Source organism: Pezoporus occidentalis, unplaced genomic scaffold (assembly GCF_034315485.1).
Source record: "Pezoporus occidentalis ecotype Australia unplaced genomic scaffold, CSIRO_AGI_Poc_V1 ctg5, whole genome shotgun sequence".
NCBI classification, from domain to species: Eukaryota; Metazoa; Chordata; class Aves; order Psittaciformes; family Psittacidae; genus Pezoporus; species Pezoporus occidentalis.
Genome location: NW_026915835.1, coordinates 4,815,865 through 4,828,576, shown reverse-complemented (window position 1 = coordinate 4,828,576; position 12,712 = coordinate 4,815,865). Strand labels below are relative to the sequence as shown.

General features: G+C 35.6%; 1 protein-coding gene across 1 annotated transcript in view; it reads left to right on the top strand.

Moving 5' to 3' along the window:
• DIAPH3 (diaphanous related formin 3) overlaps nucleotides 1-12,712 on the top strand; it is a 225,921-nt gene that overhangs the window by 34,315 nt on the left and 178,894 nt on the right. The window contains exons 6-9 of the mRNA XM_062636862.1: nucleotides 1,972-2,046; nucleotides 2,137-2,206; nucleotides 2,597-2,733; nucleotides 3,214-3,319. Of these exons, the coding sequence (XP_062492846.1) occupies nucleotides 1,972-2,046; nucleotides 2,137-2,206; nucleotides 2,597-2,733; nucleotides 3,214-3,319 (388 nt within the window). The remainder of the gene's footprint in view (nucleotides 1-1,971; nucleotides 2,047-2,136; nucleotides 2,207-2,596; nucleotides 2,734-3,213; nucleotides 3,320-12,712) is intronic.

The window sequence follows — 12,712 nt, the reverse complement described above, 5'->3', positions numbered from 1 at the left end:
AGTTTGAAGCATTAAGGAGAAAGAAGTGTAAAAGATCTCTAATGGTTGGATTGGAGTGAAACTTGTTATTAAGCTAATGGATATATGGCCTAAGAATAGCTCAGGATTGCAACAAGTAGAACAGTTCTGAAACAGTCTTCTGGTGCATTGAGTGATGCTGGAAAAGACTGGTAGATAGACCTCACTAGGCTTAAACAGAGCATCTTAAAATAGCCTTAGTAAAAACCTGAGTTCATCTGTAGGGCTTATATAGAAAAATAGCAAAAAAAGTAACAATGGCATACTGTTCTTCATAAAAAGATGTGTGGCGTAAACATCTTTAAACCATGCCTCTTTCTTTCTAATGAGTAACAACAGTTGGTGTTCATTGGACGTACATATTAGTGACTTTGATTTTCCTATTAGCAGCCAGACTTTTGAGTAAGAACGTGCTTTGGCACATAAATACTGAACTCTAGTCCAGCTGCTATAAATCCATGATTATTTTTAAGTCCAGCTTCATATCATGTGGACAATAAGAGATAATTGATGAGACTCTCGGATTTTATTTTGTGCACATATAATAAGAATAAATCTATGCTTTTTTTTTAACAGGATGAGAATTAAATTTACATCTAACCCAGCAGTCTTAACACTTGTAGGCTGTAATCTTTTTGACAATATATAATCTAGGGTTTTTTGCTGGTTTTCCAATTGCTATACTTTAACTTTTTAATCTTGTTGACACTTCAGTTTCTAATGCAAGAACTGGTTCTACAACATTGTTTCCAATTAGTCATTTTTATAAAATGTGTTTTTAGTTCACAGAGAAAATCTGAATTAAGTGATATTAAATAGTTTGGTCCTGGTACTTAGAAAAATATGCTGAAATCTATGGCCTACTGCAAAACATAGTGTTTATTTTCCATCGGTATAAAAAGAAAGCCTCAAAGGGAAAATGCACTCACTGATATAGGCACTTGATCATTCTCAACTGAAATGTGATAAAAAATGTCTTGTAGGGTTATCTTTAGGTCAGATTTGGCTGGTTACATCAAAACCAATTGACAGTTATTTGCCTAATCAGTTTCGGAACAAAGCACCCATCCAGGAAGGACAAAATCTATTTTCATATATATTTACTTTTAGGGGACAAACAGATAAAGGCATCTGATCTGATTCTTTCTTCCTGTAATTTTTAAGTCCATTACAGATCTGTATCTCTCAGGTATGAAGAACTGTTCTAATCCCGTCATAGGATTGGATTAAAGTCTTTTATATTTCAAAAGAGCTATTGCATCTCCCTTGTGTTATTTCCAACAGAACAGCTTATTATATGTCACTAGTAAGGCCACACCATTATAGGAGTATCTAAATATTCTGATTACTAATCAAAAGTGGTGATACATAAGTTTTACCCAATGTGTACAATGGTGTGTAAATATGCAAAACAGAAAACAGTGCAGAGGCTGTAATACAGCTGAAGCAGCTGTCTCATGTAGAAAAAACATGCCAAGGTCTAAGCTCACCAAAAAATAGCTTTGGCAATAGCTGAAATCTTAAATTTTTGTTGTGTTCACTTGGAGACATTCCTACGGATTAATATTTCAGGCAGCCACTTCTGCAATTCCTTTAGGTTTTTCCTTCCTTCCACTTATGGTTAGATTCTGACATTTACAGGAGATCCTATATGTTGCTTTTCTTCCCTTCGTTTGCAAGGGTTTCTCAATTACAATTCTGTGCCAAAGAATGTATAATTGTCAATTTAAAAATTAAAATATAATGGCTACTGTAAGTATTTAATATTTTTAAGTCAAGGTTATCTAGTTGCATCTGTGAGTGGATGGAATGCCTCTTAATATTCCGTTGAGTGTCTGTTTGGGGTTTTAAATTGATCCAGTTATACTGCTCTTATTCTGACAATTCTCATTCATTGTGATTAGTCCTTTTAAATGTCAATTCTTTCTAATTTCTTTTTTTCTTTCTCCCTAGCTGGGTTGAAAACTTTGGCCGAGAAGGTCTAGGGCTGCTGTTGGATGTTTTGGAAAGATTGGTTGATACAAAAAAGTAAGGATCATTTCAGATAAAATTGTTAGCTTTTCTTAATAAGTAAACAGCATTTAATTACACTTTTTTATTTTATTTTTATTTATTCAGCCAAGACAAAGTTGTGAAGAGGAGTCAGCATAAGGTTATACAGTGTTTGAGAGCCTTCATGAATAATAAGGTAGGGGATTTTATTTAATCTGGAAATATAAATTACCATAGTTCAATCAGATAACGTAGATGTTCAATGGGTATAAACCTATGTTTAATCTGGAGAAAGAGGTATGTTGGTCAGCTGTCGTTTGAAGTCCTTTCTGCTTCCACTTTCTCTCCCTAGAAGTATACTGGGATAATAATGTGAATTTTTGATCCTGATGTCTGCCCTTATTACAGAGTAAGTGACCCAACTGGGACTTTGCTCTCCTTCAACTTTTTTTCTTGGGTGTTTGGCAGACTTGAATGTCATTTGAAATATTTACTTGAGGGAACTGTCGCTGTCTTATACTAGATATTCAATACAGTTATTTGGATTCCATCCAACTCTCCTTACAACTGATTTTCTGTTGTTTAGTATGGATTGGAAAGAATTCTAGGAGAAGAGAAGAGCCTTCTATTGTTGATCAAAGCAATTGATCCCAGGCAAACTAACATGATGACGGATATAGTTAAACTCTTATCTGCAATGTGCATTGTTGGAGACGAAAACATGTAAGTAATGTATTTAGCCAGAAATAGTAACATAATTTTACAATATCCAATATTATAGTTACACCTGAATGAAAAGCAAAAGTTTTCAGCTTCAGAGTGAAATTAATACCTGTGCTATATTGTCAGTTTTCTGAACACCTTTGTCTCTTTTTTTTTTTTTTTTTTTTTTTATTATGGTCATATCAATAAGAGTTTTCTTTTTGACATGTGGATCTACTGGTTAAATGGAAGTAGTTATGCAGCCATTCTTTTGATTGAATTTTTTTAGCATTACTTTTAAAGGTCCCGTAACCACTGTAATCCAGTAAGTAATTTTTTGGCTATGGAAGTCTCCAAAGGAAACAAATAATGCTTAATCCTCCTAAATTTGAATGCAAAAAAATTTAGGCAGGTGAATACTGTAATGCTCTGAATACAAATAAGAAATGAACAGCAAGGTTATATCTCTCTCCTGAAAGAAATGCTTTTCTTCTCTTACAGCCTTGAAAAAATTTTGGAAGCTATAACAGCAGCAGCAGAAGAAAAGAATGTTGATAGATTCTCTCCTATTGTAGAAGGCCTTCAGGATAACTCAGTTCAGCTGCAAGTAAGCAAATTTTTTTCACAGACCTCTGTAACAAGTATAATTAAAATCAGTTATTTTTCCTTACTGAACATGTCGTTACAATAAAAAGAAGGAGGAATACTTTTTCAAATGAAGGTCTAATTTCAAAATGTTATATATAATGTTAACTTCTAAAAATGTGTCATAGGAAGATTCAGTTTTGAGAAACAGTGTAGTGTTTTAAGTTCCTTTGTTGATATCTATTTACCTGAATATTGCAGACTTTGGGACTTAAATTTGTATGTATATTTGTTTGCAAAAGATTATCTCACTTCTGGCAATATTTGCTGAAACTTAAAGATTAATAACAGTAAAAAAGCAAGTTTTTAGGCAAGTACTTTTTATAATCAGTGTTTAAATCCATGGGAAATCTGTCCCTCATGCCCACTTGATGATTTCATAAAATTGCAGCGGAGAATCTGAGGAAAGAAATCCTTCACCTTATTTTCAGTTTGTTTCAGTTAATATAGAGTTCACTGCAGAAAGGCACAAAGTATTATGGTGTATTTGAGTGGTGATTATAAATGATTGGTCTGAGAGTGTAAATATTTACATTGTACTGATTTTCATGTAATTAGTTGAACTGAACACTGTTCATAATTGCCATTGTTTATGAATATTACAAAAATAGTATAAGATGAATCTCAAGTTAGAAAGAAATGATTGTGTTACTTCACTGTCACCTTGTATTAAAAAGTCCACGTCTGACAGTAAAGATTGCTGTTTGTTTCATCTGTCTCAGAGAAAAGCTAACCATAAAGAAGTACTTGAAGGTAGAGGAGAATCATTTGTAGCTGAATTATGCCAATACTGATGGGGAATATATTTTGAAAAATTGTCCCTCCTGTCTTACACCTTCTATCTTGTAATCATAGAATGGATTGTCTTGAAAGGGACCTTTAAAGGTCCCAGCCCCCCTACCATGAGTGGGCATCTTTCACTCAATCAGGCTGCTCAAAGCCCTGTCCTACTTGACTTTGAACATGTCTCTGTCCTGAGCCAATAGATTTTTATTTAATATTATTGTCATAGCTGAAGCTGGGCTCAGTTGCTGTGATAGGACAAATTCAGCTTTGAGTTACTGCTTAGTTGTCTTACAGTATGAATTCATAGCCATGGTGTAATTTGCTCAGTGAGCTCATAACTGAGGGAAGGATAATCCTCTAATTGAAATATATAATTTTTTTTTCTTTTCTATTCATTAAGTTCTGTAAATGTTTGTTTATCTCAGCATAGGCTTTTTGCACCCGGTTAAAGAGTTTTGAATGAAAACAAAATCAAACCATTTATGAATTCTCTAGTTCCTTCCTTTGCTTCAACCTCGAAGATTTCAAATTACTATAATGCATATTGTACTCTATTACCAACAGTGATAGTCAAAGTCGCTTAGGAACCTTTAACAGTCAACTTCAGGGCCAAGTAGCCTCTCCCCCAGCAAGGGGTGAAATGTAGGATATTTTGTTTGTTCTTGTATTTCATTTGTTGTTTGTTTTTAAAAGTGGATCAGCTTGGTATTGTCTTCATACAGGTGGTGTTGGTTCTGACTTAGTGCATAAAGATTTGTCTTTTTTTTGTCTTTTTTTTGGTCTTTTTTTTTTTCCTCCCTTGTGTGCATAATGTATTTAATGTGTTGAAAATCATAGTAATTGCCATTAGGGATCAAAAAGGAGACCTTGTATTGGCAAGGCTGGAGTGGAGCAGGAAAGGAGAACTGTAGAGTAATTTTTAATTTGGGGCTGGAGAGATTTGTGTAAGGCTCAGCCTAGAATTAAGATTAGCAAGGAGAGAAAGAAAAAGCTTTGAGCTACAGTTGTAGTGTGACTGGAAAGGGACTGCAGAAGTGTAGACTTTAAGACAACGTATTTCCTGTTTTCCAAGGCTCTTGAGTCTGTATTTTCCAGATTGGATGCACATTTCTTGTAGGCCTTTACCTTAGGTATTTTTGCATGAATCATTGCAGTTCTACAGTATTAAATCTAAATATATGGTCTCATATTTCTCTTCTCACTGCGGTTTCTGTTTCATTTAGATTTCAAAGTGAATGATGTTCAGTTAACAAGTTCCTGTTCGGTTAACAAGTTCCTATTCAGTATGATGTCTTTGGTCATATTTTAGTATCCTTGATATTAGGCAGTATGAATTTGAGCCAGGCGTGCAAGCTTGGGCATGTCAGACTTTCAGGACTATATAACATTTGTCTCACTCCATCAAGGGCTTTTTTTTTTTTTTTTTTTTTTTTTTTTGTTTGCATGTTTTTTAGTCCTTCTCGGTTTACTTGCTTGGTACTTTTGTTCCTATTTGATCAACCTGAGAAATAAAAATATTAAAGTTTCATTGTCTGTTACGCTTAATTCCATTGTTTTAGTATCATCAATAAGGAAAAAATTATATAATATATATTAAGAAAATGTTATTTTAAATATAACCAAAGAATGGTAAAGTCCAAATACAGAAATTAGTTTTAGTGTTGAATAATGGTAGTTCAGAGTCTCTTTGTATTGGTTAAGCAGCTTTATTCTTTGTTTGGCATGAATATGGCTATCAATTTTGATTCAGAAGGGAAAAATGCTGCTTTCCCTACTAAAATGCAAAAGGTTTTGAGAACTTCCACATCCATCACTGCACTTATATAAAATGTGTAAATTTTAATACTATGTAGGGTAGTACTTCTGAGTATTTTGTAGTAGCTTACAGGTATTCACAGTTCTGAAATGAACAACATTTTGTTATGAGTATGAGGCTTCCAAAAGTGTATAGTTTTAGTACCAGTAGAAAAACTGTCTCTAATTCCCTTTGCTTAGAGTTAAGAAACCATGTGAAAACTGCCTTTCAAAGCAGTCCCTTACTTTGTTTGAAGCAATAAGTAAAAAAATTAATCCTGTGTGCTTCTCATTTTACCCTGATAGGTACCCAAATGGGCATTTCACCCCTTTTCTCCCTTTAAAAAATTAAATAAAAATATAAGGGCCTTTCTAGAACTATATGTCTTGCAGATCATAGAATCATAGAATAGTTAGGATTGGAAAATCATAGAATAGTTAGGCTTGGAAAGGACCTTAAGATCATCTAGTTCCAACCCCCCTGCCATGGGCAGGGACACCTCACACTAAATAATGCCACCCAAGGCCTCGTCCAACCTGGCCTTGAACACTGCTAGGGATGGAGCATTCACAACCTCCCTGGGCAACCTATTCCAGTGCCTCACCACCCTAACAGGAAAGAATTTCCTTCTTATATCCAGTCTAAACTTCCTCTGTTTAAGTTTGAACCTGTTACCCCTTGTCCTGTCACTACAGCCCTGATGAGTGCTTCTCCAGCATCCTTGTAGGTCCCCTTCAGATACTGGAAGACTGCTCTGAGGTCTCCACGCAGCCTTCTCTTCTCCAGGCTGAACAGCCCCACCTTTCTCAGCCTGTCTCCATACGGGAGGTGCTCCAGTCCCCTGATTATCCTCGTGGCCCTCCTCCTGACTTGTTCCAACAGTTCCATGTCCTTTTGATGTTGAGGATACCACAACTGCACACAATACTCCAGGTGAGGTCTCCCGAGAGCAGAGTAGAGGAGCAGGATCACCTCGTTTGACCTGCTGGTCATGCTCCTTTTGATGCAGCCCAGGACACAGTTGGCTTTCTGGGCTGCAAGCGCACACTGCCAGCTCATGTTCATTTTCTCATCAGCCAACACCCCCAAGTCCTTCTCCACAGGGCTGCTCTGAATCTCTTCTCTGCCCAACCTGTAGCTGTGCCTGGGATTGCTCCCACCCAGGTGTAGGACCTTGCACTTGGCATGGTTAAACTTCATAAGGTTGGCATCAGCCCACCTCACAAGCGTGTCCAGGTCCCTCTGGATGGGGTTCCTTCCCTCCAGCGTATCAACCGAACCACACCGCTTGGTGTCATCGGCAAACTTGCTGAGGGTGCACTCAATCCCACTGTCCATGTCGGTGCTTCATCATGCTGAAGGTGATCAGATAGTAGCTCTTTTGGGGAATTTACTTCAGAAATTTTAATCCCCTGTGAACAGTTGCTGGTAAAGAAGCCCCTTTAAGACAAAGGTAGATAGCAGTTTTAATGGCAGTTGTGACAATTGATATGCAGGGACAAAAAGGTCATGACTGATTATCTCTAACCTCTTAGATCTTTTTTATATATGTGAGTCCTTTCATACTCACTGTTCACAGCAATACTCGAGATAACGCAGTTAGCACAGAAAACGTTAGCTGAATTTTTAACTGTGCAGTAACAGCTTTTATTTTCATGGGACTACAACTCAGATATTAAACAAGTACTTTTCTACCAGGTACCCCTTCTTGTGTTTGTGCTATACCTCCATTTGGTATTTTGCTATCCTCTTAAATAGAAGATAGGAACATTGTTAAAATTGAGAATTCACTCTAAATGTTGCAATTGCAATACTTAATCTAAATATATTAATTTGGCTTCACTGAGAGTGTTGCCCTAAAGTTCCTGAAAATGGGTAACATTTTGCTATTTTGTTTAGTGTATCTTGTGCAGACACAGAAATGTCTACTGAAAGCTCTCTTTTTTTGAGCTAAAACTTATATTTGAACATGTTCTTTCCACTGAAAGGCTCTTTATCTTTTTGAGACTTCACAAATGTTTGCTAGATTTCTTTTTTAAAACCGGAAAAATCAAGGTTGCTCATGTGAATCAGTTGTAAACTTTTATAACAGTGCTATTGACCTGGTGGTTAATTTGACAGTGTTTTAATGAAACAAAAGTTTACAGTTGTCAGTTACTTGGCATACTTGCTTTGATTACCAGCTTGATATATGTAGGCTTGCTCTGTGGCAGTTCAGTTTGACACTAACTACTGACCTTTTCAGTTTTGAATTGCCTAACATTTCTGCTACTTGAAGGCTGCGTGTATAAAAGGCCTCCATATGCCAATTTTTTTTTTTTTTAATTTTTATTTTTAGTGAAAGCTCTGTGTATCTACTTTTTTTTTTTTAAACCTAACTATATCTTCCCTTTTACCTTTTATAAAATCCAAAGCTATGGAAAGCATACCTTAATATTTTTGGTTAAAGACAAGATTGGTTTGACCTTAGTTTGAGACTATACTAACTATAGCCTGGAGTAATACTGAGTTTCTGGATTTGTTAAAAGTAAACATAGTTTAACATTTTAAGCCTGTGCTTGAGAAAATATGCTCAGGGTAATCTGGTGTCTTCTATACTTCGGATATCAGCTGAAAAATTCTAATATGTTGGTTGTTCAAGTCACATGTCACAGCTCTTCTGACACAACCCATTTTGATATATTTTAAGACAACAGGAACAACAAATTTTGTGTTGTACAGTTCTTACGCTTCATGGAGAATCAAATGAATGCTTCTACTTTCTAATTATCGTCTTTCATCACTGTCTACTCAGCAGGCGATTTAACTAGTGGAAGAGTGCTGCTTTTGTGTAGAGTTCTTGTTGCAGATGGCAGCTCCGTTTAATTTTTCCAGTTAGAACTGAGAACAGGTACGATGTTGAAGCAAGGTGCAATTCCTCCTTTTCCAGTTAAGTTTCTGAAAAATTAACATTGATCATCCCTGTGGAAACCTGCAGATGTTTCATGCTTGTAGTAGAAGTGCTTTTGTGACAAAGTAGAAGTCTATTCATCGATAGCATTACCCTCATACTACTTTTCATTGTCAGGGAATAAAATTTCATCTTTCTTTTTCATCTAATAATGTGAAATGGTATAGTCTGTGATATTTTGGTTAGCTGAATCACTTAATGAGTCTTGGTTGCTCTATGCTAATGAGGTCCTTTCCGTCACTGAGTATGTAATAGGATGAATTAGAGCAAAGCTCAGCTTATCCAAATGTAGAGACTGACAAGTGTTCAAGATCCATGTAAATGTACATGCATCTGGATGGTACATCTCAGTCATTACTAAGAATTTTTTGTCATTAGTAACAGTAAATAATTGGTGAACACTGATACAGTTTCTGTACCAAAGCCAAATCTACAGCCAATTTGATACTGGCAAGCAGAATTTAACTTAAATATGCATCTTTAGAGCCCTTTCTACAAAAGCATATTTGGAGTAAGAGTGAGAAAAGTGAAGTAGGAAATCTTACTGCAGTTCCTCTTATTCAAATGAGCAAGCTATAAGAGGATACTTGCCACATAGTATTGATTGTCTTGTTTATGCAAGAAAAAAGCTATTCAAAGCTAGTGGTATGTACCTGACATTTTCCACCAGAAAAGGACGAAGTATGGCCTGCCTGGTCGTCAACTGGGAGAAATGCAAGTTTGAAGTACAGACTGTGAAATCCTCAGAAAATGCATCCTGTGACTGGATAGACAGCATCAGTTAGGACTGGAATTTGAAGCTGTAACTTCTCACGTAGGAGGATATATCTGATCTCATTGGTCTAGTTTCTCATGGAGGAAAGTATTCAAAATTTTTACTTTCCAAGTGAACTGTATCATCATCAATGAAAAAGTCACTACCAAATATGTGTGTCCATCAATATATGCCCATCTCTTAGATAAACAAAGTATTGTAGATTTCCCTACCATGTAACAGCAGGGTGTTTAAAAACATTCCATATGGAATATATTTGCAGACCTGAAAGCTCTCTGAAAACTAACAAGATGGATTATACTTAGTTGAAGTTCTTTAGGGATGAAGAAGGAAAAGAAGCATCCAACTGGACTACCACATGAAGAGAAGACTTTGCTTTTGGCTCGTCCCTGAAGAAAAGAAAATGTCTATAGGCCTTCACTGCATGCCTGTTGTAAACAGAAGGATACTCTCAAAATGTAACTACTGTCTAGGTTAGAGGTGCCTTTCTGGAAAGAGTACTTAGAAATTGCACTCCTCAGCACCACAGCAAAATTTTAGAAGGTACACGAGAGAGCTGTGTATTATCATATGCCTTTTGCTGTTAGAGCTGAAAATAATTTCATTTCTTCATGCATATTCTCAAGTGCAGACTGACAAGAACCTCCACCTACATCATCTACAACTTTTAATGAATTGCTTTTAGATATAAACCATTTGCCTAGCATGTTTGCTCACAATGACTTGTGAATTCCTAGGAAGCTAATTTACCTATCATTACTATAGTTATGCTACCTCAGCAGTAGTACCTCTTCTTGTATTGAAGATGGAACATCTTTTTTGATGTGAACACAGCTTTCCTATCTTATGTCCGTGGCTGAAGATTCAAAAGGCTGTCAGTCTGTTTACAGAATCTTATCCAAGGTAATTGAGTGTAAAAGAATGCAGTTAGGGCCCACTCATCTGGAGTGCAAGCAATGACTGATTGTTCTGTGTCCCAAGAGTTGACATTTATAGAGCTGTCAACTGAGGTGTCACAGGTATTTTAAGTGTTATGTGCTTTGAGATTTGTCAAGGAATGATACTACGTTTGAGATAATTGTTCTTCAGTTTTTTCCTCAGTTAGGAACACTGAACATGAGCCATTATGAATGGATACTCCTTGGAATTGTGTGTAGTATGAATGCACATAGAGGCCATCACTTGAAAAGAATTACTCACCTGTAGCTTCCTTTCTTCCTTATTTTTTTTTTTTTTTTAACTCTTTGGACCCTGTTTTCTTTGGTGTGACCCTTTATTCGCATCACTAGAGAATGGATGGTCTCTTTCTGTGGAAGAAATTACTATATCCATTGTTTCTACGGCATTTCTTTGATTAGTAGCTGCACTCTGGAAGTAAGAATCAAACTTGTGGTTTGATTAGTGATCTGAAATGAGTAGTACTTTCTGGTAATTTAATGATTCTAAATACCAGTCTGTTTCTTCAGAGTTTTTAAGCATGCTGTTAAACAGATTTAGCACTACTTTAAGGTAGTAAGATCCTAATCTGGTATTTTTAAGCAAAAGTCATGTACCTCTGTAGCTAAACAAAAAACAAAACCAAACAAAAAAAAACACAACAAAACTCATGACAGACTTTGTTTTTCTGAGGCCTTTTTGTGATTGAGACGTTCTCACTAAACAGACACAGATGGAAGTAAAGCGTGACACTTTGTAGATCAGGAACAAATGGCTGGCATTTGTAACCCAGATGGGACACATCGCAGCAACCATAATGGTACTCTTTACAATATGTGTTCATGTTTAAGCTGATAACTTGGGTCCCTAGTCAGTAAAGACAGTCGATCTTAGAGTGCCCCGATCACTTCATGTATATTTTAAAGAAGATATTTTAGAACTTAGATCTTAAAGAAAAGCTTTAAAGAAGAATCTAGTAGTGATTAACAAGAATGGGAGTTTAGCTATGCATATAACTACATATAGGTATCTGTCTACATAGAGGCATGTAAATGTAGGTATCTCAGGCTTGAACTGTGTTGTCTTGACAAACTCTTGAGAACTCCAAGTTTATTCCTGTTTGTTACATAGACAGTAGTTGAACTAAGCTTGCTACTTTTTTAACGTTGACTTACTGTCAAACATAGGATAATATTAATATATTGTTATTCCAACTGCAGAGTTTAAGATTGCAAAAAGTTTCTTTGTTCTTAAATCTTCCCTGGGTTATTGATTAAAGTAATTTTCTTAAAAGCTACTCTAATGCTGTTCACCAAGTTTGAGTTGTTTTTTTTTTTTTTTTTTCCCTCTTGGTTTTTACGTTTCCCCAAAATCTAACTTTCCAAACTGCAGTTTAATAAACTGCTCGCAAGCTTGTTTCCTCTTTTTGATAGAATTTAACATGTTGTTTTCCTTATAGATTTTTAGGTTCACTGGACAGAACTATCTTGCTGCACTGTAATTCTAAGTGAATGAATAATTTGAAATTATTGCAATTGTATAGTTTAAATATTATATACTAACTGCTGGATACTGAATTATGGTTTCACAAGTTTTCATAAAGCAAATTTTTCAAAGGTAGATACATACACAGTGCCTTGCTTAGATCTGTGTTTGATTCATGGATAAACTTTTCTCACCACGCTTTTTGTTGACTTTTGTTTTGGAACTTTCACTATTACTTTGTCTTTGTATTATAGAAATAGATTGTTAACATAATACAGCAGTCTTTGTCTTGTTTATTCCAGGAAATCAAAAGTAAATTCTGCTTATAACCTGAAGTTCAATTCCCATGTGATCAAATTCGACTAAACTACTGGAACAGCAGTACTTTTTACTGATGTGTTTCTTTTCATTGTCATATCTTCACTCTGTGCTATTTCAGTAGCAAATCTGTACGTGTACCTTGTTGATTTGGAAAATTAAAAGAAAATGCCTTTTTTTAAATTTATTTGGCAGTAATTACATCTGTAGACATCCTTTCATCAAAATTGCATTGCTGTCTCGAAGATAAAACTAGATTGCTTTTGATCAGGATTTTCAGAGTAGCATACTTTGTTCAGTCTCTGATTGC